At 50.5% G+C, this 23,601-nt stretch overlaps 1 protein-coding gene across 1 annotated transcript; it reads left to right on the forward strand.

The window, feature by feature from the left end:
• Positions 1 to 1,348: 1,348 nt before the first annotated feature.
• On the forward strand, positions 1,349 to 23,016 carry AMFR (autocrine motility factor receptor). Its single transcript, XM_078879521.1, has 15 exons — positions 1,349 to 2,234; positions 5,037 to 5,129; positions 10,254 to 10,418; positions 11,668 to 11,820; positions 13,058 to 13,098; positions 13,739 to 13,871; positions 14,647 to 14,780; positions 15,182 to 15,292; positions 15,511 to 15,755; positions 16,432 to 16,535; positions 17,289 to 17,426; positions 17,918 to 17,995; positions 18,347 to 18,608; positions 19,936 to 20,068; positions 20,573 to 23,016. The coding sequence occupies exons 1-15, from the start codon at positions 1,926 to 1,928 to the stop codon at positions 20,769 to 20,771; spliced, it is 2,298 nt and encodes a 765-aa protein (XP_078735647.1). The 5' UTR covers positions 1,349 to 1,925; the 3' UTR covers positions 20,772 to 23,016.
• Positions 23,017 to 23,601: the final 585 nt, after the last annotated feature.

Genomic DNA, 23,601 nt, shown 5'->3' on the forward strand with positions numbered 1-23,601 from the left:
GCACGACTCGCAACCGAGCAGCAGCAGCATTACCAAAGAATGTTGAGTAACATAATAATATGACTTTGAAACCCTCCCTCCCACCTCCTACGCATTTCACAAGTAGTACTTATCACATACCTGCATTTCCCATAAATATGCTAAATTCCTCTTGATATGCAAATTATTTTGTCAAGGCGCCCTTCCCCCCTTCCAACCCAGCTTAAATATACGCTCCAAGCTTGGTGGTGTTTCATTCAGACGCTGTCTCCCCGACAGACCTGGTCTTCACCTGAGGACGGCTGCTTGCGTTGTGGCCGAAACGTCGTGAGAATTATTTTATTGTTTTATTTTTATTATTGTATTACTTCCCTTCTACGTGACTTTACCGAAAGAACCAAGAAGATGAATCCCTGCAGTCACGAAAGCTTTAAATCGAAATTTAATATAATAAAAGTTGTGAGCGGTGGTTAGCGCACCGCTATGAACCAGGCGAATTTCGTCGGGGAATCAAACACAGGTGTGAGCAGATCCTAGGTAACCTCCCTCACCAAAGCGACCGAATAGCGTGAAGTTATGGTTCAAGTAACTCCCACGAACGCAATGGTGTGGGGATCGCCTCATCCAGCAGTGGATGATAAAGTTCTGTGAGAAAACTGCTGTGCTATGGGTGGCACCAGGGCCGTCCATGGGAGGATGCGGGCGGCCTCCAACTAAAATTCCAACCTCAATCAATACCCCCTTCCCACACCTCCTACGTGTACCACAAAATCCGCGGTCTTAACATTCGCCCAACAACCCTGCTTTTATCATCCTTCTTCTACGCCAGACAAATCCTCTCGTGCCCGCTGTTCCAACCCCGACCGACGCCTTCAAACTCATCCGGAAGCATCACATCTGACACCCCCGAGGTGCGGGGCCCGGGGCGACTGCCCCTAATCGAGACTGCTCCGGGTGGCACCGACACTGTGCTAAACTCGAGAGCATTCGACTGACATTTAAAAAAAATGTCAGTGAAACGAGCACACCACTTTGTGGAAAACAAGAATGGTCATAACTGTGAAGTTCAAACTGCTCTCGGCCATGGGAATGTGGATGAGCCACCGAGAGGGCAAGGAGGAGGTGATGGTGGGAGGGGGTGGTGGTGGGGGCCGGGGGGGGAGGGTTGCTGGATCGGCCACTGAACGGCACGGAAAGGTCGTCAGTCCTGGATCGTGGACAAGTGAGTGAGGTTCTTTTCCTTTCACAATGATTCCGAAAATTCCGCGGCGCGCCCGCCTGCTGCTTTGCCGAGGACACGAGAAGGAGGGAAACGACGCGAGGTGAACGTGGACAGAGAGCGCCGCTTGCTGTCCAACCACCGCTGTGACACACTCACCACAGTGACACACTCACCACACTGACGCCACCACACCGACTACACTCCACTGGCTCTCCGCCGCCACTCACGCACGCCCACGCCAGCAAGAGGCGGCTCCCCCTCCCTCCCCGCACTCGCAACACGCAAAGAGCTGCGCGTGTGTGTGGCTGTGTGTGTGTCGCCTTCCCAGCCCTCATCTCCCACACCCCTTCTCCTCCTTCTCGCAGCGAAGTCGCTTGCAGTCGTCCAGACAGCAAGAGGCGACGGCGACTGGGACTGGGAACTGCGTTTAGCAGCAAGGCAGAGCAAAGTGGACGACGTTCGCGGCTAGGAATCGAGGCTTAAAACGCGCGGTTGGAAGAGCGGGCACGAGAGGACATTTCGTTGTTTCTGGCGTTCAAGACGGATACAAGCAGAGAAGAGAGGGGTTCGTGGGCGAATGTGAAGCCCGCGTCTTGCTGGGCGCACATAGTCGGTGTGGGAAGGGGCTGATTGAGGCAGGGTTGGGAGGCCGTTTCTGGTCTCGCCCCATGGCCTTTTGTTGAACGCCCTCGGTCGGTGTCTTGGTTTTGTCGTCGAGCTCGCGATGCCGATCGCGATCATGGAGCGGCTGCCGCTGCCCACGCTGCAGACGTACGTGGCCACCAGCGTGGGCCTCTTGTCGGTCGGCCTGCTGTCGGCCTACTCGCGGGCCCGTAGGCACTTCGACCACGGCCTCGGCCAGCCCGGCGAGCAGCAGCAGGAAGGCGTCAGTGTCGTCGTTGGCGATGCTGGTGGTGATGGTGATGTTGTTATTGGCGATGGCGGTGATGTTCACGGTGGAGCAGAAGAAGATGTGTCCGGCTTTGCGGGGGTTGTGGCCTTGTCCATGATCAGCGACGTGTGGAGCGTCTGGGTGAGTAGCTGTTACGGCACTGTGCTTGTCATTGATTGCTGCCGTTGTTGTTGTTGTGTTAGGTTTGTTGTTGTTGTGTGTTACAATTATCACTGCGTTTTAGATCAGATTGAAGGCGTTAGTCCGTCCATTGGTCTGTCTGATAACCGGGTTGAGTCCGGTTACGATAACTCTCCTAAAGATGGTCCAATATGAACGGAATTTTAATAATAAGGTTGTACTACTATTAGAAATATACCTGACAGAAAACTGTGCAAATCTACCAAAGGGTTGTCTAAAACTTTGAGACTCGTACCAGGGCTAAAGAGACCCGCCACGGCGTGCTGGACCCGCCGGCTGAGGCGCACCCTCCTAGGTAGAGCCACAATCCGAGTCCCGTTGCCTCGTCGCGGCCTACAGAGATTAACTCTCGTAAAACATGATCCAGTTTGAATTAAACGTAAGTATAAAGTTGTTACTATTGGGTACTTTCTCCAATGAAATTAATATCAATTGAGCACAGGGTTGCTTGAAACGGAGAGACAAAAAAACGTCGGGGGGGGGGGGGGGGGGAGGGGACCCCCATTGGCGTCTTCGCCCTGCCGGCCATGGCTTGCCTTCCCCGGCAGAGCCGCTATCCGAGCACCGTGACCTCGTCGAAGCTTCGTGCCCGGCCGCTGTGATCGCTTCCGTTCTAATCGCTAATTACTCGTTGAAAAGCGTTAAAGAATACGCACAAGCATGGTTTTATATCCCTTATGTTTATTTACAAAACGCAAATCTCATAGATTGTAGGTCCTCGATAAACAGTATGTTGATTGTGATCCAAACTGCGACACGGGTTTGAAGCGTTGTTTATTCTGTATAGACGCAAATATGTTAAAGTGACGGCCAGCCCATCATGATCATGGACCATTGGTTGACCCATATGCACTTCACTACCACCATATGCCTTCAATACGCAATCGCCCATCTTACATGTTGTACTTTTTGTGAACCTGGACCAACGCGTTATACAACGTAGCCTGCGTGTCCTTCCGCGCCTCCGATTACCACGGCTTGCTACGTTCGGTGCGATCAAAGTTCTACATATGTCTCGGGCTGTCGGAAACACGATTAAGTTATCCTTTGGTTTCAAAGTTAAGGTACAGCAACGTCCTTAGCCCACTCGTACAGACGTCAGCCAATGCGACACCACACGCCTGTTGGATTCTCGTTTATAAAAAGACAGAGACGAATATTCCCGCACAATCTTGGTACAATCGCAGATAAAAGTGGCCACCAGTAGCGGAGCAGCGGTTCCAGGATCTGAATGAATTTCCTTTAGAAGCTCACAGCGCGTGGAGCAAAACGTCTGACATCATGCCGAACGACACGCGGTATAACCCAAAAGCACACAAACAGTAGCACCACTGGCACTCTGGAATTGTAATCTGATGCAATGTTGGTGGATGCTTGCTTCTCGCACACGCACTTACGTAAAGTAATGAGCTCATTGATTTGCCATTGAAGCTTATAGAATTATTTCACACACTTGGCCTGACTACTGTCAGTAGAAGCCGATAATGGTGCTCATTTTGAAAGGAGACCTGCCCCTCTGGTTTTTATAAACCACAACTCGTAAGTGACCACCACACATTGGAATATTTGAGTTGAAACATGATAATCAGAACAACATTAATCGTAATAACGCAACAGATGTGCATGTGTATAACTACAGTGTGATATGTTAATGGAATGCAGCCTGTCCTTGAATTGGCATTCTCTTGGTTTCCTTTAGCATTCTGTGAATTGCGTAATGTAATACAGATGATGGCGTTTGGGAAAATACTGGGGTTCACTCAGTTTACTGCGTGTTTTCTTGTATCATGTGGATGTGCTCTGCACAATTTTGTCTCAGACCTGATTGATTTTTACTTTGGCAATTTACACTAACTTGGGAAAAAAGCTCACATTCAACCCACCACGCAGGCTCTTCACATTTTCTCATTCTCCAGTCTCTCCAATTCACGTGCAGCAGAGGATAGGATTAAAAGCATACTTTGCTTTCCCCTGGTATGTACGACCTGGTAAGCTCTCGGCGGCCTCCTAGATGAATAAAAACCTCGGCCGGTCTACATCGTTGAGAGCCGGGCCAGTTGACATGAACCGGCACGGGTCCCAGGTGTCTTGCACGTTCGACTGCTGCTTTGGGTGCCGTCGCTGTTGTTGCAATGGTTAACCACACCGGACTTCTAGAGGTCGCCAATCCAGAGGTCACCGCTTCGGTTCATTATCCCGGTGTGGCAGTCAAAATAATGGTTCAAATTTATTAAATCCCAAACGCGTCCATCCATTCGGCAAGTATACATGGGCACACCACAGTTAGTTGATTGGCAGGCTGTGTGTGGTGGGAAAAAGTGTGGGTACATCCACCTGTTCCAAAACATCTGGCTGACATGGAAGAGTAGGCCAAAATAGTCTCTAGAGGGGCTGTCTAGAGTTCCCCCCCCAGCCCGTAGAGGCCCTGCCATCAGCAGTGGCATGAGCAATAAATAGTAGGGACTGCACCATCACCTTCACACACACGAGTGAAATTCCTGATTTGTTTATTATGCCAAGTGCCTTGGTGTAGATTTTCACATTGTAAGTGTTTCAGGTTTCTTGTTGTGTTGTATAACTAATGTATCGGTGGTCGCTGCGATTAATCTTCACAGCTTTGAATGGGTTGACCTCCGTGACTGCCCTGGCTGTTTGTCTTTGAAGGTTGTAGGTGTTGAGTTTAACTGCGGCTTAATTTGTTTGCGTGCGTGCGCGCTTTTGCTGTGCCATCGTGTGCCCCAGATCCTGGTGAATACCGCCTGCTGCCTGCTCATTCTCATCGCCAAGGGGATGCAGTACTTGGTGTTTGGCTCGCTGCGAGTGAGCGAGAGGCAGGTGAGAAAAACAAAACTCTCCCTTAAAGGATCGAGAGTGGATTAGTTGAGAAATTTTACCTATAATTGATGGAGTGATCAATTAGCTACGTAATCGGTTACAGGATCAAAGAAATGGGAGGGACTTTGCTGCGTCTCAGAGGGATCTTAAAGCATTAAAGCTCCCTTTTCCTACAAGCGTTCATTCGTTTTATTAGCGTCATCGATAAGCACATACAAAAAACAACAATATATATATTTTTAGTTTGCACCAAAACCTTGCCCATTGTGGGGGTTACGTTTTTGAAAATAGCCACAATCGGCAAATCCGCGATCCGTAAACTGGAAGGCAAATGGGAAAGTTAGGGCTTAGTTCATGGTTCGTCATACGACGCAGTCATCGGTGAAATGAGACCATCAACTTGGTACAATTCCAAACCCGCTTTAATCGCAGGTGGTTGGAGACCGCATTTGAACCCTGTATGCCATAGGTGCTGGCTTTGTGTGCCGCTTAGTGTTAGAGAACAGCCCACGGAAGCGAATACCACGGGAGCTACCTCTGAGATCCCTTCAAGTGACCTCTGATACAGATAATAAGGGGGGCAGCGCTTTCCCAGCTGTTCTGCCATAGTCGCATGACAGGGATATTTTTATAATTGAGCGCAAACTCAAATTTAGAGCGACATGTTGTTATATGTACACGGTGACTGGACTGTGACCATACTCTTTGGTTTTTTCGGTAAAGTCACGTAGGTAAAAAATAAAAAATAAATAAAAACTTGAAAACAAATACATTAAATCACGACGTTTCGGGCGCAACACAAGCGTCCTTCTTCAGGTGGGGACAATGTAGCGAAAGCACAAACGCTTATGTGTGTTTCAGAGATGGCTGTGACGAGGGATTATATAGTCGCCATCTCTTAGACACACTTAAGCGGTTGTGCTTTCGGTATGTTGTTGTCCCAACCTGAAGGACGCTTGTGTTGTGCCCGAAACGTCGTGATTTTATTTATTTGTTTTCATTTTTAATTTATTTTATATTTTCTACCTACGTGACTTTACCGAAAAAAACAATGAGTATGGATCCTTGCAGTCACGAAAACTTCAAATCTAGAATGGACTGTGACCATTAACTCCGCTACACTTGAGAACCCGGTCCAATCAAGTGCAACTGAAGCCTGCATTCGCTGTCTGCAGTTCTGGCTCCGTGTCTGTCGCTGACACTGTGTTAGCTTCCTGAGCCACCAGGCCGCTATTAACAGCCATCAAGTTCATGGTGCCGGCCCGATATTCACCGTTCCCGATCGGTGGGTGAATCGAAAGCGGCACTGTGGCACGCAGAGGTGCTCTAAGGGCTGGAGTTAAAAGCCACTCCCTCCAGGGAATGACGCTGCAGAGGGACTCTCTAATGCCGGGAATGCTGATGCGGTTGATTTGTACAGTGGTGGTGCATCAACACAGTTGACGTGAACTTTGCTCGTCCTATCAGCGCAACCAGAAAGGGCCACGTGGTTACATTTCTCCAAACAGTGGGATTTAGATCTGTGCGCAAATGTTTGTCCACTGTTCGGCCTGCAATAAGATAATACTTGCCGTATCAGCATTTAACAAATAACACAGAGTGATTCATTTATCGAAAGCCCTCTAAAATATTAGTGAGACGTTATATAGAAAACATTTTAAGCCTCAGTCTCCACATGCCTGACACCTATCGCCACGGTGGCGAGACGTTAACTACCTCGTCTGGTATACGGGAGGTTGTGGATTCAATCCCAACCCTGATGCCTGTATATTTGTAGTTTGCGTGTTCTTCCCATCATCGCTTGGATTTTTCTCCGGGTGCTCCGGTTTTTCCCTCCACATTTAAAAGCATGCTTTTTGAGTATTTGGCTGCTATACATTTCCACGTGATGATAAGAAACTTCGTTGAGCGATCATTTGTGGCCAGGTCACTTCTGAAAAGAGCTGTATAGCTCAGTGGGCCTTACCTAGTAAAATAAATAAAATAGTTTAGTTTTTAGTGTAGTTTTATTAAACAAACCGCAATGACCAGCATGGTGAAGTATAGTCAAACAATCACCTTGACTAACACAGTGTGGGTAGGCCTTCATCTAGCAGTAAATTGTCAAAGGCAGCTGTACATTATTACTTTTAGTATATTTTAAATTATAGGCTAGGGCAAGGTGATGGAAGTTACACTGAAATGTCACACCATAGAGCTAAGCTTAGGGCCACAACCCAGCAGGAGTGGGGGCCCGGGGCGAGCAGGGTGAACAGTTTATTTGGTACACTGCATACGTGTGTGTGTGTATATATAGCTCTGTTGAAATTGAACTGGAGCCGTGTTAATTGCAAATTGTGTGTGTATTGAAGATGATGACTACAATTGCCTGTCACGTGAATCATATAAGGCGTGCAACATTCGTTCATGTCTGGAAGTATCCGATTGGCAATAAAGAAGCTGATGGGTAGTTGCAAAGGGTAAATGCATATTTGCTTACTTGAAAATAGTGCAGTGCTTTTTTTCTCTGGTTTGTGTCTCTACACTCTGGGCAACACTTTGCTTATTATGACGGGTTTTCAATGAAGCGCCCTGGAAAGGGCACTATATAAATAGTAAATAGAATAGAACTCAATCCTTCATAGTGACACAACTTTATATTAAAGCATTGTTCATAACGAATCAAGTTTACAAGAGTTCTAGTGGCCTCCCGTTACGGACGGACGGAGGGATGGACAGACGGAGAGAGCTAATGGATTCATGCTTTTTCATCTTTTAGTTGGAAAACTATAAAGATTCCAGCAGTACAGGGCAGAAAGAGTGGAGGGAGACGGAGGGTGGTAGGATGCTGTGGAACGATATTTGAGGACGTGGATGCGGTTGGAGAAGAGGCACAGGATAGAAGTGTTGAGCAGCCCAAACCCACGATTAGCGGGACTGCTGTTAGGGTGGCAGGGTGGTGACGCAGTGGGAACACTCGCGCCTCGAAGCACGAAGGCCTTGTGTTCAATTCCTGACCCGGGTGCCTTTCTGTGTCGAGTTTGTATGTTCTCCCCCTGTTCTGCGTGGGGTTTTTCCAGGGTCTGCTGTTTCCACTCATAGCTAAAAAAACGTCTAATGTAGCTGCTATTGGCCAAACTTGCCAATGTTGATTATAAGTTACCTGCAAGTATTCACTGCAGCAACTTTGCCCCCTACTGCACAATCTTGGCAAGACCCTCCTGAAATAAGAGTTTTGAGACTCTGTGAGGCTTTCCTGGTGAAACAAGTCAGATAATAAGACAAAAAAAGTTTGAAAGCCTTAACAAGAGGGTTGGTTTACCCCCAAACTTTCAATTCTCAAAGGGATGCATAATGTTCAGCATTTTGATATGCAAGTTGCTTGAATGATCCTATGTCAATTTCTGGACGACGTCTTGCGTGGGTCTTTTTGGGAGCTGGCTCGGCACGAATTGCTCACGAGCCGAGCGCCGGTGCCACACGTAGCCCACGTGAACGCACGTATAAATACACCGGCGGGTAGCGTAGCTGCTGTGCATCTCCTTCGCAGGAGGGCAAAGCTAAAAATACAGCGGAGAGGTTCGGACGAGTGCAGGCACCCCATGTGTACTGCCTGCATCGCGGTTGGGGTGGCCACACTTTCGGTGGTAGTTTTAGTTTGCGATGTGAGTGTCATCCAGGAATTTATTTAGAACTGCTTTTTGTGTTTGGTTTGTTCTTCCCCCGCACGTCCGATTCGCATGGTTGGCTACGTACGGTGCCAAAGAAGTTCAGCACACGTACATGCATGACGATGATGAGTTGCCAAAAATGACCAAGCGTTACGGTGACTTTGACTGCTGTGCAGCAATCGCCAAAGCGCGACTGACCGATGAGGCGAAATTAACGAGTTTGGAACAAAGAGAATAGACTGCAAAAATTGAGCGAAGCTGTTAGAGACGACAATACACTGAGGCAGACCAAGTATAGTATTTGTCTATAGTATGTATATAGAAAGATTGACTGAGTTTACTGATTGGTTGAACTGATACAATTGTTTTTGGGGGGGATAGAGTACATGACCCGAACACCAACATTGAGTCACTAACAGTGGACAACATTGCAGACTGCCTTAGTCAACTAGACAAACAGAATGACTGTAATGAAATTAATGCAAATATGATCTGAGCAAGAGGCACCAGAATAAGTTCAGGAAGTAAGCTCTATACCTTAGTCTAGCCATGACAATAAACACACGTGTATAGATAAGCTACAGTGCAAACATGTGGGAGCAAGAAGCGGCAGACGTGTTCGCTACAGGGGAGTAAAGAGGGGGAGTGAAGGAAGGGAATCGATCTGTAGATGAGCGGCCAGAGGATTCCAGAAACGTAAAAGACTTTTGAGCAAATAAAGCTTTAGCCAGTGAAATTTTTAGTAAAAACTTCAAGTTGGTGGACAGAAAACTGCTTAGATTTTAATAAACGAGACATTTTAAGGAATGAAAACTACGATCCCCATCGCTGTAGTGCAAACATCTCGTTTGCTAAATTTTAGGCTGGTGTGCCTCAACCTGTTGTCTTGAGCCATGTTAGATGAATTAGAATTGTTTATTGTAGTCATCGTCTACATCTAGTCAACGACAACCTGGAGAATTGTAGTCAAGTCTTAGTCTGTGGATTTTATCGAGTCATTCCCTGAGTCGTCGACTAAAGCAGTCGAACGTTTAGTTGACTCTTTGTGTTTAAATGTTAGTGTAAGGGGGTGCACATTTCCACCACACAGTGCCTGCTCGACCATTGGGATCACAAGCCTGATGATGCTGATTGCAATCCGTAAATGTTGTGGGTTTACGCTCCAACACCAAGGTAGTAATACATTGAAGCGTTTTATTCACGTGACAGCCTTGCTAATTGGATGTGTCCGGTGGAGGTGGGTGTACGACACATTTACATTTGCGTGCTCGAACCACAAAAAATTTTCATGAATGAGTTTTAAAATTGGTAAATTAGATTTCAGGTTTCATTGTGAAGTGTCGTACCACTCCCGCGCTGGACACATGGTCTCCCAATGAGAACTATTGCTTTTGTGTTGTGCAACTGGCTTTAAATAGCGCTTCAATGGATTCATTTTAAAGTCGTAAAGTCATCATTGCGGTTTGCGTCGCAGCACCTCAAGGACAAGTTCTGGAACTTCGTCTTCTACAAGTTCATCTTCATCTTCGGGGTGCTCAACGTGCAGTCCGTGGACGAGGTGGTGCTGTGGTGCATCTGGTTCTCCGTGCTGGCCTTCATGCACCTGATGGTGCAGCTCTGCAAGGATCGGTTTGAATACGTGAGTCCTCCCTCGTAGCGCTTATCGCTGCAAACGCTACGAAGGAGGTAATAAAAGCTTGCCTAAGGAAGATTTCCGGTCTGTGTCTCCACATGGAAGTGGAACACGACTTTTTTGATCCCGTTGGGCTATGGTTGGCTTTGCAGATCAGTATCGTGAAGCAGGAATTGTTGAAGCAAGTGAACTCCAGAAGGTTGAAACCGGTCCAGAGTTTGAACGACACAACAATATTTAGCAAAATGCGCAATGCGATTGCTATGGCTCTTATATCGTAGGGAATATCTAAGTATTGCCTTGTTGCGGAAACACCAGTTCTCACCCAATTGGTTTGTGATGGCTTTATTATTTTTTATTGTACGGTGTTATTATCATCGTGCATACGGAGTATTTCCAAGCACGTTTTATGCTTGTATATATGTACCTATGTTGAACTTCCTTTGCACTGTACGTAGCCAAACGTGCTAAACGCAGGTGTGATTAGCACGATTAGCCCACTTAAATTCGGTTGGATACTTGTGAATCGGTATTCTCTTCTCTCGCCTTTTTATCTCATGAAAATTGAGTGAAGTTTTTAGACAACTATAAGAAGGCATTGGCGCATCAGACGCTTTGTCGGTGCAGTGACAAAAACGGCAGGGTTCACGTTTGTACGTGTGTATGAATGTTGAACCGTACATAGGCAACCGTGCTAATTGGAGGTGTGTAGGAAGAACAAACTAAACACTTAAAGCAGTTAAATTTTGATTTAAAGCTTTTGTGACTGCAGGGATTCATATTGTTGGTTCTTTCGGTAAAGTCACGTAGAAGGGAAATAATAAAATAAAAAAAATATAAAACAATTAAAATTCTCACGACGTTTCGACTGCAACACAAGCAATCATCATCAGGTGTGAAATCCACAGCAAGAAAATGATGATTGCTTGTGTTGCAGTCGAAAGGTCGTGAGAATTTTTGTTGTTTTATATTTATATTATTTTATTATTTTCCTTCTACGTGACTTTATCGAAAGAACCAAGAATACCAAAAGCAGTTCTTGAAGAAATTAGTTTTCAATCGAGATGATTTAAAAGTGCATATAGTTGAAGTGACTTGCTAATATCGGAAGGAAGAACGTTCCAGACGGCCGCAGAAGCGTATCTGAAAGCGCACGATGCGGTGACCGTCTGTTCGATGGCCCAGCTAAAAGCCTCTGGCCTGCGCTGGTTACCCACGAGTTCTAATGCTGCACTCTCGCCGTGACCCGCCACAGCTCTCCTTCTCGCCCACGACGCCCATGGGCAGCCACGTGCGCGTGCTGTCCCTGCTGCTCGTCATGAAGCTGCTGTGCCTGGCGCTCATGCTGGTGTGCGTGGTCGTGGGGCAGTCACAGGGCATGCACACCTTCTCCTTCATGGCGGCCGAGGTGAGTGGTGGCGAGCCGGTGGGCAAAGCCTAATCTCCTTTCGGCAACTCGATTCATAGGTGCGTCTGGGGTTGGCACCGTTCTTCCAGTGCGAGCTTACCGCGAAGGGAGGCGCTGCGGTTCACGGGGTGGGTATCGTCGCCGGTAGATTCACAGGAGGCGGGCGATGTTGCCGTGTGGTTTTGGCAATTTAGGTCAATTGTGAGTAAGAAAATTTGGCTAATTTGGACAGTGACGCCGATGCACTTCACCGATTCTTTTCGAATAACGTCGTAACCAGACAAGGAGGGCTTTTGGTTCGTGCTCCTGCACTGTTACCCAGGGCAGCCGCCGAGTTTGAACCACAACCTCTGTAAAAAGCGGCGATCGCGCTACAGCTCGGTCATCTAACCATCCCTCAGCGTTCTCTATTGTTGCTCATGAAAGGTCTGGACCCGTGGTGAACCTCATCATCATTCTTCGCGATACAGATTTGCGAACGCGGAGCGATTCACATTAGGCCTTTGTTCGTAAGTTGTGCAGTGTTCCGAAAGGACCCTGTACTCGTTCTCTGCAATGTTGATGTCTTTGTTTTTGTTGTTGCTGCTGTCCTCATGCACCACGGATCTCCCTTGTAAAATAGCCGGGCAGCTGGCTTAACAGCATCATCCGTGTAACAAATCAGATAAACTCAAAGCTGCGGACTGTCTTAAGGCGAGAAGGCAGTGGTGGTTCTAAGTCCCAGAGTATTTTGCAGCAGGCGGCGTGATGTAGGCTGAGGTCTCGGTGCTTTGCGTGGCAGGGCCAGCAAGGAAATGGCATTGACACTGCGAGGGGAGGGCAGGGGAGTCGATGAAAGGGGAGCAGGGCGGGGAGGCGAGGAGAGGAAAGGGTAGGGGGGGAGGCGAGTCACAAGAGCGGCTCACACAGGCAGTTATGAGAATCATTAGAAACTTGAAACCGTTCAATGAGAGTCACCTTTCGCCTCAAAGCGGAACGACAGAACGCTTTGCCCGTTGAACTCCACTGCTGGATTTAAACGCCAATTATATCGGCAGTAACCGGCCAAGTGCCCACGTGCCACCCGATCCCACTTGGATGAAGTTGGAACTTCAGTGCTGTTTTGGCATTCCGGTTTTACCTTCTGGTGATTTCCTCACCACTTCACATTTCGACAAAACTCACACAGTTACTGGGTGTCAAAGTGCCCCTGCAATGTCTGTTGTTGACAGCAGTTTTTGTTTCTTTGTTTTAACAGTGCCTCCTGGTTGCTTTTAGGACCATGCATGTCCTAATAAGGTATGTGCACTCGCGCGTGTGTGTGTATGCGTGTGCGCGTGGGGAGCGGTAGTGTAGCGGTTATCGTGCTGCACTATGAACCTGGCGACCCAGATTCGATAACCTGCTCACGGTCAACACCAGTGACGATTAACTGAACCGGTCCTGGGCCTCCCCTAGGTCGACTCAGCCTCAAATAGGTACTTGGTGCGGTGTGTAAACATCGCCACTGGGGAGACAAAGGCGGTCGGTTGTGGTGCTGGCCACCCACCCCCTCGTGTACCGTTCCGGCCTTCATAGGTGCTCGCTAACAGCACTTGCCCCTACAGTCTGTTAAGGCTATACGGGGGATCTTAGTCTTATATTTTGTGTGCGCGTGTGCTGAGTGAGCTTCACTGCACTCGGTGAAGCAACGTGGGGCAGTCAACCCCTGCTTGACGGGAGATGGCTTCTCTCTGCATCCTGACTTTTATTATTTCTTTATTACTGTCGGGATCCTTTTTCTATGACTTCGTCAAGCAAAATTCGTCAACATTCATACACACAAGCAGAATTACTTTTTATGCCTCTGGGCCTCCATCCCAGCACCGCTGAGAACGGGCAATGGGCGCTGCTGATGTATTGTCGTGGCGTTTCGACGTGTGCGGCGCGTGCCCTGCAGGTATTCCATTCACCTGTGGGACCTCAACCATGAGGGCACGTGGGAGAACAAGAGCACCTACGTGTACTACACGGACCTGATGATGGAGCTCACTCTGCTGTGCATCGACCTCATGCACCACATCCACATGTTGGTAAGAGCTTGCGTACGCGCGCCTGTGGACGCGTGTGCGCATGCACTAGGTCGACTCGGCCTCAAATGAGTACTTTGTGTTGTGTGTAAACATGGCCGCTGGGGAGACAAAGGCGGCCAAGCGTGATGCTGTCCACCCACCCTCGTGCACTGTGCTGACCTAAATAGGTGCTCGCTAACAGCGCCTTCCCCCACAGTCCGTAAAAGGCTATATGGGGGATCGTTGTCTGTGTGCGCTAACAGCAATTGCCCCAACAGCCTGTGTGCCTATACTGGGGATAGAACTGGAGCGCTGCATTATGGGTGTATACCAAGTGCGCAAAGATGCATGGAGAGGCGAATGCTTGGAATTACACTGGGAGACGGAAAGAGGGGCCGTTCGAGACGTCATGTTGACTGCTCGCGAAGGTGGGCTAGGGCAGGACGGGTCGCCGGTAGGGACTATGGCCGATGGTCGAGACTAACGGCTGAGTGGCAGTTAAAGGAGGGAATGCGCGCCCCACGTAACCTCCACCATGGAGATGGGGCCATGACATTGGCTCGTCTTTTGCAGCTAAGTGGACTGTTGCGTCGCAAGACAGTTGGCACTGCCTCGTTGAAGAGTATTTGGCTGATGTAAATATCCACGTGATTAGCCACTTCGTTGGGCTATCGTTTGTGGCCAGGTCGCTTCTGAAAAAAGAGCGATGTAGCTCAGTAGGGGCTTAACTGGTAAAAATAACTAACGGAGACGATCGTCGCCTGCCCTGGCACCGTGTCTCTGCCGTGACTCGCAGCTCTTTGGGAACATCTGGCTGTCCATGGCGAGCCTCGTGATCTTCATGCAGCTGCGCTACCTGCTGCACGAGGTGCAGCGCCGCATCCGGCGGCACAAGAACTACCTGCAGGTCGTCGGCAACATGGAGGCCAGGTGAGGGATGGCCGTGCGCGGCGTGGGAGTGCGTGCGTATGTTGGCATGTTGGGGGGCACTCGCTCTCTCTGACGTTGCCCCCCCCCACCCCACTTCTCATATATCGCACCTACTCATCCGCCAACACTAACCCACGACTCAAAAGTAGTGGCCCTGCCTGTTTCCCGTATCGTGAGTTGTTACCCGAGGCCAGAACATCTATAACCACGGACTAATATCCTGATTTTCGCAATTTTTTGGACAATAGAACAGACTTTGTGAAACAACCGGGACCGTCCCGGTCAAACCGGGATATGCGGTGTCTTTAGCTCGTATGTGGTTTGTGTCGCCCATGTTACCGTGGTCTCCGCGCCCCTGACTGACCACTCGTGCCCACGTCACTTCCTTCTCTGGGAGCCAGGTTCGCGGCCGCCACTCCGGAAGAGCTGGCGTCCAACAACGACGATTGCGCCATCTGCTGGGACTCCATGCAGTCGGCGCGCAAGCTGCCCTGCGGGCACCTCTTCCACAAGTGAGCAGAGGGGCAGCAGCTAGCGGGAGATCCTAACGAGGCAGCAGTCGCCCCCTGGGTTCGACTCCTTTTACGCACGCCACCCAGTGCTTTTTATGTTTAGTTGTCCTGCTCCCGCACCTCCGATTAGCGAGGTTGGCTACGTACGGTGTGAAAGAAGTTCGCCGTACACACAACAACCGTCTTTGCCGTGCGGCGTGTGTTTGTGGTGTGGCCAGCGCGTGCCTGCGCTCGTGGCTGGAGCAAGACACGTCGTGCCCCACCTGCCGGATGTCGCTGAACATCAACGGCGGCGGCGGTGGCGGCGGCGCGGGCGTGGGAGGCGTCGGAGAGCACGGGGCGCGCGGGGTGGGGGGGGCTGCCACGCGCGACAACATGGCCCCCCTGGACGACGCGATGGCCGGAGAGGTCGGGGACGACGGGCCCCGCATCAACCAGCGCAATCACTTCTTCCACTTCGATGGTGCGGGTAGCACGGGCTCCCTCCCGGGCTTCAGCCTTGGCGCTGGGTGTCTCCCGCAGGAGCCCATCAACACATTTGTTGATTTCACATTTTTTTTGTAAAGCCGTCCGATGTGTGTTTTTTGGTTGTGCCACGTGTTGTTGAGCGTAATGCATATTAATTTCCTTAAGTAGCTTCCAGTGTGTGGGGTGAAACGTCGGACGTCGTGCAGAGCTACACGCGGTACAGACCGAAAACACGTCGGAGAGCCTTGCAGCACGAATGTGACAACCTACGTGTAAAATCATTTTAAGTACCCTTCCAAATCACCATCGAAGAACTCTGAACTTTGGAAGAGTGGCAACCACTTCTTGATGTAATTATAGAGTCGAGAGATTCTTAATCTTCGTGAGAATTGGACATGAGAGTTTTAGGATTCAGGATTTCATCGGCGAGAGTTGCCCAGCTTATACCAAGGCTCTCGAAACACTGCAAGCTAAAGAGCATCCTTATACCTGCCCGATAACCACAAGCCACGGTGATGAAGTAGATAATTGTAAAAGGAAATGACCTGACAACTGAATGAGGTTAAAATGCATTTACAATTCTTCTTTGAAATGAAACGAGGATCTGATTTAAAGTCAGACTTGCCGACGGTGCTGACGAATGACGTCGCCTTACCCCCCCCCCCCCACAGGATCGCGAATCGCGAGCTGGCTGCCGAGTTTCTCCGTGGAAGTGATGCACAGCTCCAATCTCATCGGCCTCCCACCCGTCACCAACTCCCAGCTCAACACCATGGTAGCCCCCACTCCGTGTTGCGCCGCACTTTCATGGAGACACAGACGGTCGAAACCGGTTCGGAGGTGGAAAAGTCACTTGCAGTGTTGAAAACTATCCGTGCAAATCACTCGATTGGGATGACACGGAGCAAGAACGCATCCCCACACCGCCCCCCTCTACTGCGGAAACTTGGCAGGACCCTCTTGAATAAGAGTCCCGAATAAAGCTTTCCTGGGTAAACAAGCAAACTACTACTACTCCTAATCATTACTGGTTTTCCCCATTTTACAATTTTCGTAGTTTTTTTAATTCTCCTCTGTTTTGTGTTACAGTATTTTTGTTTCTAAAGGTATTTCGGTCGTTTTAAAATTGGTGCATTTTTATATTTGAAACCGCATCTTTGGGCCAGAGCAAGAAAACAGTGACGATCGATACGTTTGCTTGGCTTCCGCAGAATCATGCCTGCGAGACTCTGTTATTCACATTTTATGCAAATGAGAGCCAGATTATACACAGAGCAGAATGTACGGGGAACTAGCGCAAACGAGACGGTCTCCCCATTGACTCGCAACCACAAATTGTGACAATTCATATCATGGGGGCAGTGGAGGGTTGGGCACTGCTTGTGTTGTGAATTCCTCATTGTAGAGATGATGGTATTCGGCTGTAACCCTGCAATGGTGGTAACCTGGGGGTCTGTGCGTGTGTCTGTGCGTGTGTGTCTGTGCGTGTGTGTCTGTGCGTGCGTGTTTGTGTGTACGTGTTGTGCAGGCACACCAGATCCAGGCCATGTTCCCGCAGGTGCCGTACCACGCCATCCTGCAGGACCTGCAGCTCACGCGCTCGGTGGAGGTGACGACGGACAACATCCTTGAGGGTCGCATCACCGTGCCCTTCCCCATGCAGCAGGTGGGGGGCTCGGGGCTGGCGTCACGCACAGCACGCGGTGTTCGACGCTCACGAAATCGCTGATGGAAATATTTTGCGAGCAGCCGAGCGTTTGGCTATTTTGTTCATCGTGCGGCGACTTTGAGAGGACGACGATCGCGTGATGCGTGACGACGCGTCAGGCTGCTCACGGCTAGTTGAATAACAGACCCCGCGGTCAGTAATCGATTAATTAAATTACATGACAGCTCGGCTTTATTTCATTGAATCTAGTCGGGTGGTGCCGAGTGGTAAAATTACTCGACTCCCAAATCCGAACTGGAGGCAAACTCAGCCAATCATCTCTTCAGGGTCATTCAATTGAGTAACACTTTACCGACAATCGACGGTGGTCGTGTAGCGCTCATAATGACCACCACCGTAGGGTCGGTTCAGCTAGCCCAGGAAGAAACCGTGTTCGGCAGCTGACTAAATACGTGGCACGTGCCCTGTATGTTCCCTTGTCCCCTTAGAGGCAAGAACCTGCTGGAGGGGTTCGGTTTGGGGGGCCCGAGAGCCCCCTAGCATCGGATACAGGCTCCCTACTGCAGGTATTTACAATTACCAGCAGTTTTGATTGGCTGCGTGTGTGTGTGTGTGCTGGATTTTGTGAGGCGTACACAAGTCCTTGAGTGATCTCGACACAGTCCCATCATCAGTGAGCTGCTCCAGCAGGCGAGGCTGTGCTGGCTGGGTCACGCAGCCTGCATGCCCAACCACCGCACGCCCAGGCAGCTTCTATTTGGCCGGATAGAGGGGGCTCAACGAGCGCGGAACGGGCTGGAGAAGAGATGGAGCTGACATTTCGTCGAAGCACGGAGGGAGCGAATCGCCTAATAGCTCTCGTCCCCGTGACCCTCCCCCCGTGACCCTCCCCCCGCGACCCTCCCCCCGCGTTCCAGACGGCCGCCTCCAGGGCCGACCTCTCGAGCTTCTCTCCGCCCGCCGAGCGCCCGTCGGAGCCGGACAAAGCGACGGGCGAAGACGGCGGCGGCGGCGGCGACGACTCGGCCTACCTGCTGGCCGCCAGCGCCGACAAGGAAGAGGACGACATGCGGTCAGCGGCCGCCGGCGCCGCCGCCGCCAATCGCGAGCGGTTCCCCGGGAGCCCGCGCTTCCCCCCGGCCGGTCTCGGCGCTCGCCATGACGACTCGGCCGGCAGAGGTGGGATTCGGTGTGCACCAGTGATCTTGTATTGCGGGTGATGCGGTGGGGAGGTGGATGAGTGGTCTGGTTGATGTTGTGGTCATGGGGCTTGTTTGACCACACTTGGTCGGTGCTGGTTGGTGGAAGGTCGGTAAACACATAATAGATAAAAAATTTGAATTTCCATGCAATTACCAATGACGGTTAAGAAATCAAATGAACAACTGTAATTGTATCTTGACTTAAAGCTTTCGTGACTAGGTCTTTCGGTAAAGTCACGTAGATATGTTTCTTTATTATATTTGTATTAATTTGAACCTATCTACGTGACTTTACCGAAAGACCCAAAGAAAACTGTAATTGTGTTACCATGTTGGTGTAAGTGAACTCTGGTTGTGTGACTCATGCAATCGTGTGAGTGCAAGTAAAAGGTAAAGCTGCAACCCAGCAATGTGATTAGCTCTGGCAGAAGGACATCAATCGGACGGAGCTCGACCTCGGGGAGTATTCTCACCTGGCCTTCCACGGTGGCCAGGCATCTTGGCAAGACGTGGGCATACCCACACTTGATCCCACTCCACGTGACCTGCCAATTGACTGTCACGGACCATTTTACAAAACTTCTGGGTAGACAGAAGCAATGGGCCGGGTAAGGGGAGGGGGTCTGCAGTGGTTTGGGGTGGCTTTAGAAACTTGCACCATTGTTTCTCCTCTCACACCAGGAGGATGAACTGAAGCAGCGATCTCTGAATTGCAAGTCCAGCTTGGTGACCGTTAGACCTCGACTGCAGCAGCAATCGGTAGTATCAGCAGTCGTAATAACAGCAGCAGCTTTAGCAGTAGCAGCAGCAGCTGCAGCAGCAGTATCAGCAGTCGTAATAACAGCTGCAGCAGCAGTATCAGCAGTAGTAATAACAGCAGCAGCTGCAGCAGCAGTATCAGCAGTCGTAATAACAACAGCAGCAGCAGCAGCAGTATCAGCTGTCGTAATAACAGCAGCAGCTTCAGCAGCAGTAGCTGCAGCAGCAGTAGTAATAACAGCAGCAGTATCAGCAGCAGTATCAGCAGTATCATCAGCAGCAGCTTCAGCAGCAGCTGCAGCAGTAGCAGTATCAGCAGTAGAAATAACAGCAGCAGTATCAGCAGTATCATCAGCAGCAGTATCAGCAGCAGCAGCATCAGCAGCAGCAGCAGCTTCAGCAGCAGCTGCAGCAGCAGTATCAGCAGTAGTAATAACAGCAGCAGTATCATCAGCAGCAGTATCAGCAGCAGCAGCATCAGCAGCATGCGATCGAGGAGGGGCTCCACTGTGAGTGATACGCGAGTGCCGTGCGCTCGTTTGCAGGAGTGGACGATGCCGCGGCGGGCGTGGCGAGACCCGAGTGCGAGACGACGGGTGGGCGCTTCTCCAAGTCGGCGGAGGAGCGGCACCGCATGCTGCAGCAGCGCAAGGAGCAGCTCGTGTGCCAGGCGCGCAGGCGAGTGCGGCTCGCTCGTGACGAGCCGGGGCCACGCACGCCACGCCCTCCCCCATCCCTTCTGGGGGGGCCTCCCCTACGTTGTGGCGGTAGCGGGGTTCACCACTTGGTGCTGAGGTTCACGGTTGGAATGTCACCGCGGCAAAATTATTAGGTTTTTCTCAAGTTGATGAAAAGGAACTGTTGTCGGTTTTTTTATTTGACGTGAACGATTTTCAAGCAGACAGTGAGTATGAAACAAGCTCTAAATTAATAGACAGACTCAAACAAATAATATATAACCTTACTCTTTGGTTCTGTCGGTAAAGTCACGTAGGTATAAAGTAATAACGTCCACGAGTGACGGTGCCAGGCGCCAGTGTAACTTCTGCTTTACCGGCGCGATGTGTCTGTCACACCACTAATGGGCGCTTGCTAACAACGCTTGCCCACGTGGTCTATGCTGCTCACCTTGGCGGCTTTGTCTCTCTCTTTGTGTGTGTGTGTGTGCACGCGCGGCCACAGAAAGTACCTGGTTCGGCCGTCGATAGAGTGGGGCGCGGAGGGAGGCATGGGAGGCACGGGGAACGTGGAGATGGAGCGCGCAGACCCGGCCTCCGTGCGCAGACGCACGCTGGCAGCCGCCATCAGCAACCGACTCCCACACAGACACTCGCACCCACCGCACCCACCGCACCCGCCGCACCCGCCGCACCCGCAGTGAGCCGTGCGTGCATGGTGGCAGTCGTACCCCAATTTCCACTGGCACATCCAGAATCAGAATCTTTATTTCGACTGCAGGAGAAATCCGGTGAGCTAAGAAGCTCCTTTTCAAAGATGTCCAGTAGGGGCGGGTAGGCCGAGCCAGGGTGGGTGGGGGGGGCCCTCACGGTACGGGTGGTTTTCCGCTGACCATTTGCCGTGCCGATCCGGAACCAAATTGTGCAACGCTGGCCTTGCAAGACACCTGAACCTGGCACGGGGGCCAAGAAAGGCCAGGGGCGGGGGGAGTTCTTGATGCGTTTATTGCGAGGGATTTCGGTCAATGCAACCCAAATCCAGCGACATCGCTTCGTCTACATGCATTGTCAGTGTAAAAACGACCTGGCACCTTCGGGGCCACGTGCAGGCTGACTCGGCACAGCCCCGGCACAGCTCGGATGTACAGTGGAAAAGAGGTATTGGTGGCCACCTCGCTGCACAAGCACACTAGCCCACAGTCGTAGCTACACGTTGACAAACTCTAGCACATACAACAGGAGTACCTTCGGAGTGTATAAAAATGCACACACAAACGAGAGCACTGTTGTTCTGTCCGGACTGTTGTTGTGAGGGCGATTTGCGAGCGCCTGTTACGACCAGAACGATGATGGGGTCGGTGCGACCAGTGCCATGTCTGGCAATGTTCGTTTTCCCTACTGCCCATGTTAACCAAGTGTTCATTTACGACTGAGTCGACTAAGGTGAGATTCAGGCCAAGAATTGACCCCAGGTTTATGGGATTTTTAAGGTAGTGCACTGCCCACTGCAGCGCCACTCAATTCATACGTAGCACACACATGCTGAGTGGTACAGCGAGCATTACTTATATAACTGCATTAGCCCACGCTGATGTTTTACTTTTCTACCAACTCGTAGTGCTTCTACGTTGAACTCGACTGCTAGCTGGATTTAATTAGCACCGTCCTGGGCAGTGCAGGTGTAGCCCAGCCCTCGTGTGCAACCGCGTGCGGAGCGATCGCCACTGCTGCGGTGGTAATGGTGGCGGTGGCGGCTTTAACTCTCGGTTTGCGTTGCTTTGTTTCACGCGGTGATCTGGTGGCTGCGCACAGGGACGTCGTAACGCGGGCCTGCCCCCCCCTCCTGCCCCTGCCTGCCCCCGGCGGTGCCCAGCACACCCCGGCGCGATGTGGTTTTTTCTCACCGTTGCTGTCTGCAGGCTGTCAATAACACCGTGGCCTTCAAGTTAACCATATAATAGGCGATGCTTCGGGCGACGGCGTTTCTTCATAGCACATCGTACATTTGCAATGAAGAACGACCATTTCCGGAAACGTCGCCTGTTGTATATTTTAATTTTAAGGCTGCTGTTAACGACCGGTGTGTCGAGTTGTTTTTGTTGTCTGTGCGTGTGCTACCACTGCCAACGCAGCAGCAGCAGTGTCGCCAGATGTCGCGAGCGTGTGATCAGTGCCACCCGGTTGCACCGCGTTACCCCCACGGCAGCGAGCGATTAACACGATCACGCAGCGCTAACGATCGCAGATTCCGGCTCCGTCCTGCGGAGCCGGAATCCCCTCCCCGGCTGGGGATGAGACGCGAAGAGATGCAGGGGGTGTCCGTGCGCATTTCCCGATGCCGTGAATTACATTTTTGACTCGGAAAAGCGCGACTCGTCATTTCGACTCTTGGCCATGGCTTAGAGGCGCGGCATTTGGAGGCGTCGAGCTCAAACCTCTCGTGCGCGCGCTGTAACGTACCCGACGACGATGGCAATCTGTGCGCTACTCTCATGGGATTCCGTTGGAGTGTTGCGGAGAGCGGTGAACTTTCAAGCTCCCGTGCTTCATCCGCTACCTGGCGCTCCATCCGCGATCTGGATTTTATGGAAAATCTGTAGTCAGTACGAGCACAGTGATAGGTCACTTATGTAAGTATAAAGTAAATATGCTGAATTTAAACGCGCTGTACAGAGTTACGTGTACCGGCGGTAACGCACGCCGTTCCGAGTCGTGTGCCGGTCTTGCTTTTCGCTTGTGGTGTCATATATGACCTAACCATTGCAATGCACCCCTTTGTACAGACTATGAAAACAAGTGTATTTTTGTTGTACTGTTATTGTTTTTTTCTCAATGTTTCTCGAATAGAGGGATGGTTAATTGTAGATAAACGTAAAAATTAGGGTTTTGATTTTTATATTATTTTGTTTTGGACGCGGTTCGGACCCCAATAAATTTGCCTTATTTCAACCCTGTGCCTTTTAATGGATGTAAACTACCGCAATTCATTTTGGCGTCGCACATTCATTCATTATTTAACTTGTGTGTTCGCCAAATGAAACACCGGTACTGTACATAAAAGGAAGCGGCCAGTGTTTTGATGATTAGACACTAAGTAACTTTTACAAAAAATAATACCGACTTCAATTGACTCTTAAGTCAAAACGTCCAAGGGTCTCTCCCTGCTACAATGGGTGTCGGGTGGTGTTCATGCCCTGTAGGTTGTCGCGGTCGCGCTGTGTAGCTCCGATGGGTGTCGAGATGTCCCCGACGCTTCAGAAGAAGCTCTCGGCACGATGTCCAAAACGTCGAACCACGCCACACAACCAGAACATGAGCGTGGGGGGTGGGGGTGGCAGTTATTTTCTAAACAGGAAATCCATTGTTGACTCACTCCACACGGCAGTGCTCATTGTACCGACCGCTGGAGGGATTCTGGGCCGAGTTAACCGCCAACCAGGATTTGAACTTGTGACCTTCAGATTGCTAACCGAGCACTTGAGCCACAGCGCCACCCGACCAGCCCGAACTGCGCTAACGCAAGCTCGTGTTAGA

This window comes from Lampetra fluviatilis, chromosome 54 (assembly GCF_964198595.1).
Source record: "Lampetra fluviatilis chromosome 54, kcLamFluv1.1, whole genome shotgun sequence".
In the NCBI taxonomy this organism is placed as follows: Eukaryota; Metazoa; Chordata; class Hyperoartia; order Petromyzontiformes; family Petromyzontidae; genus Lampetra; species Lampetra fluviatilis.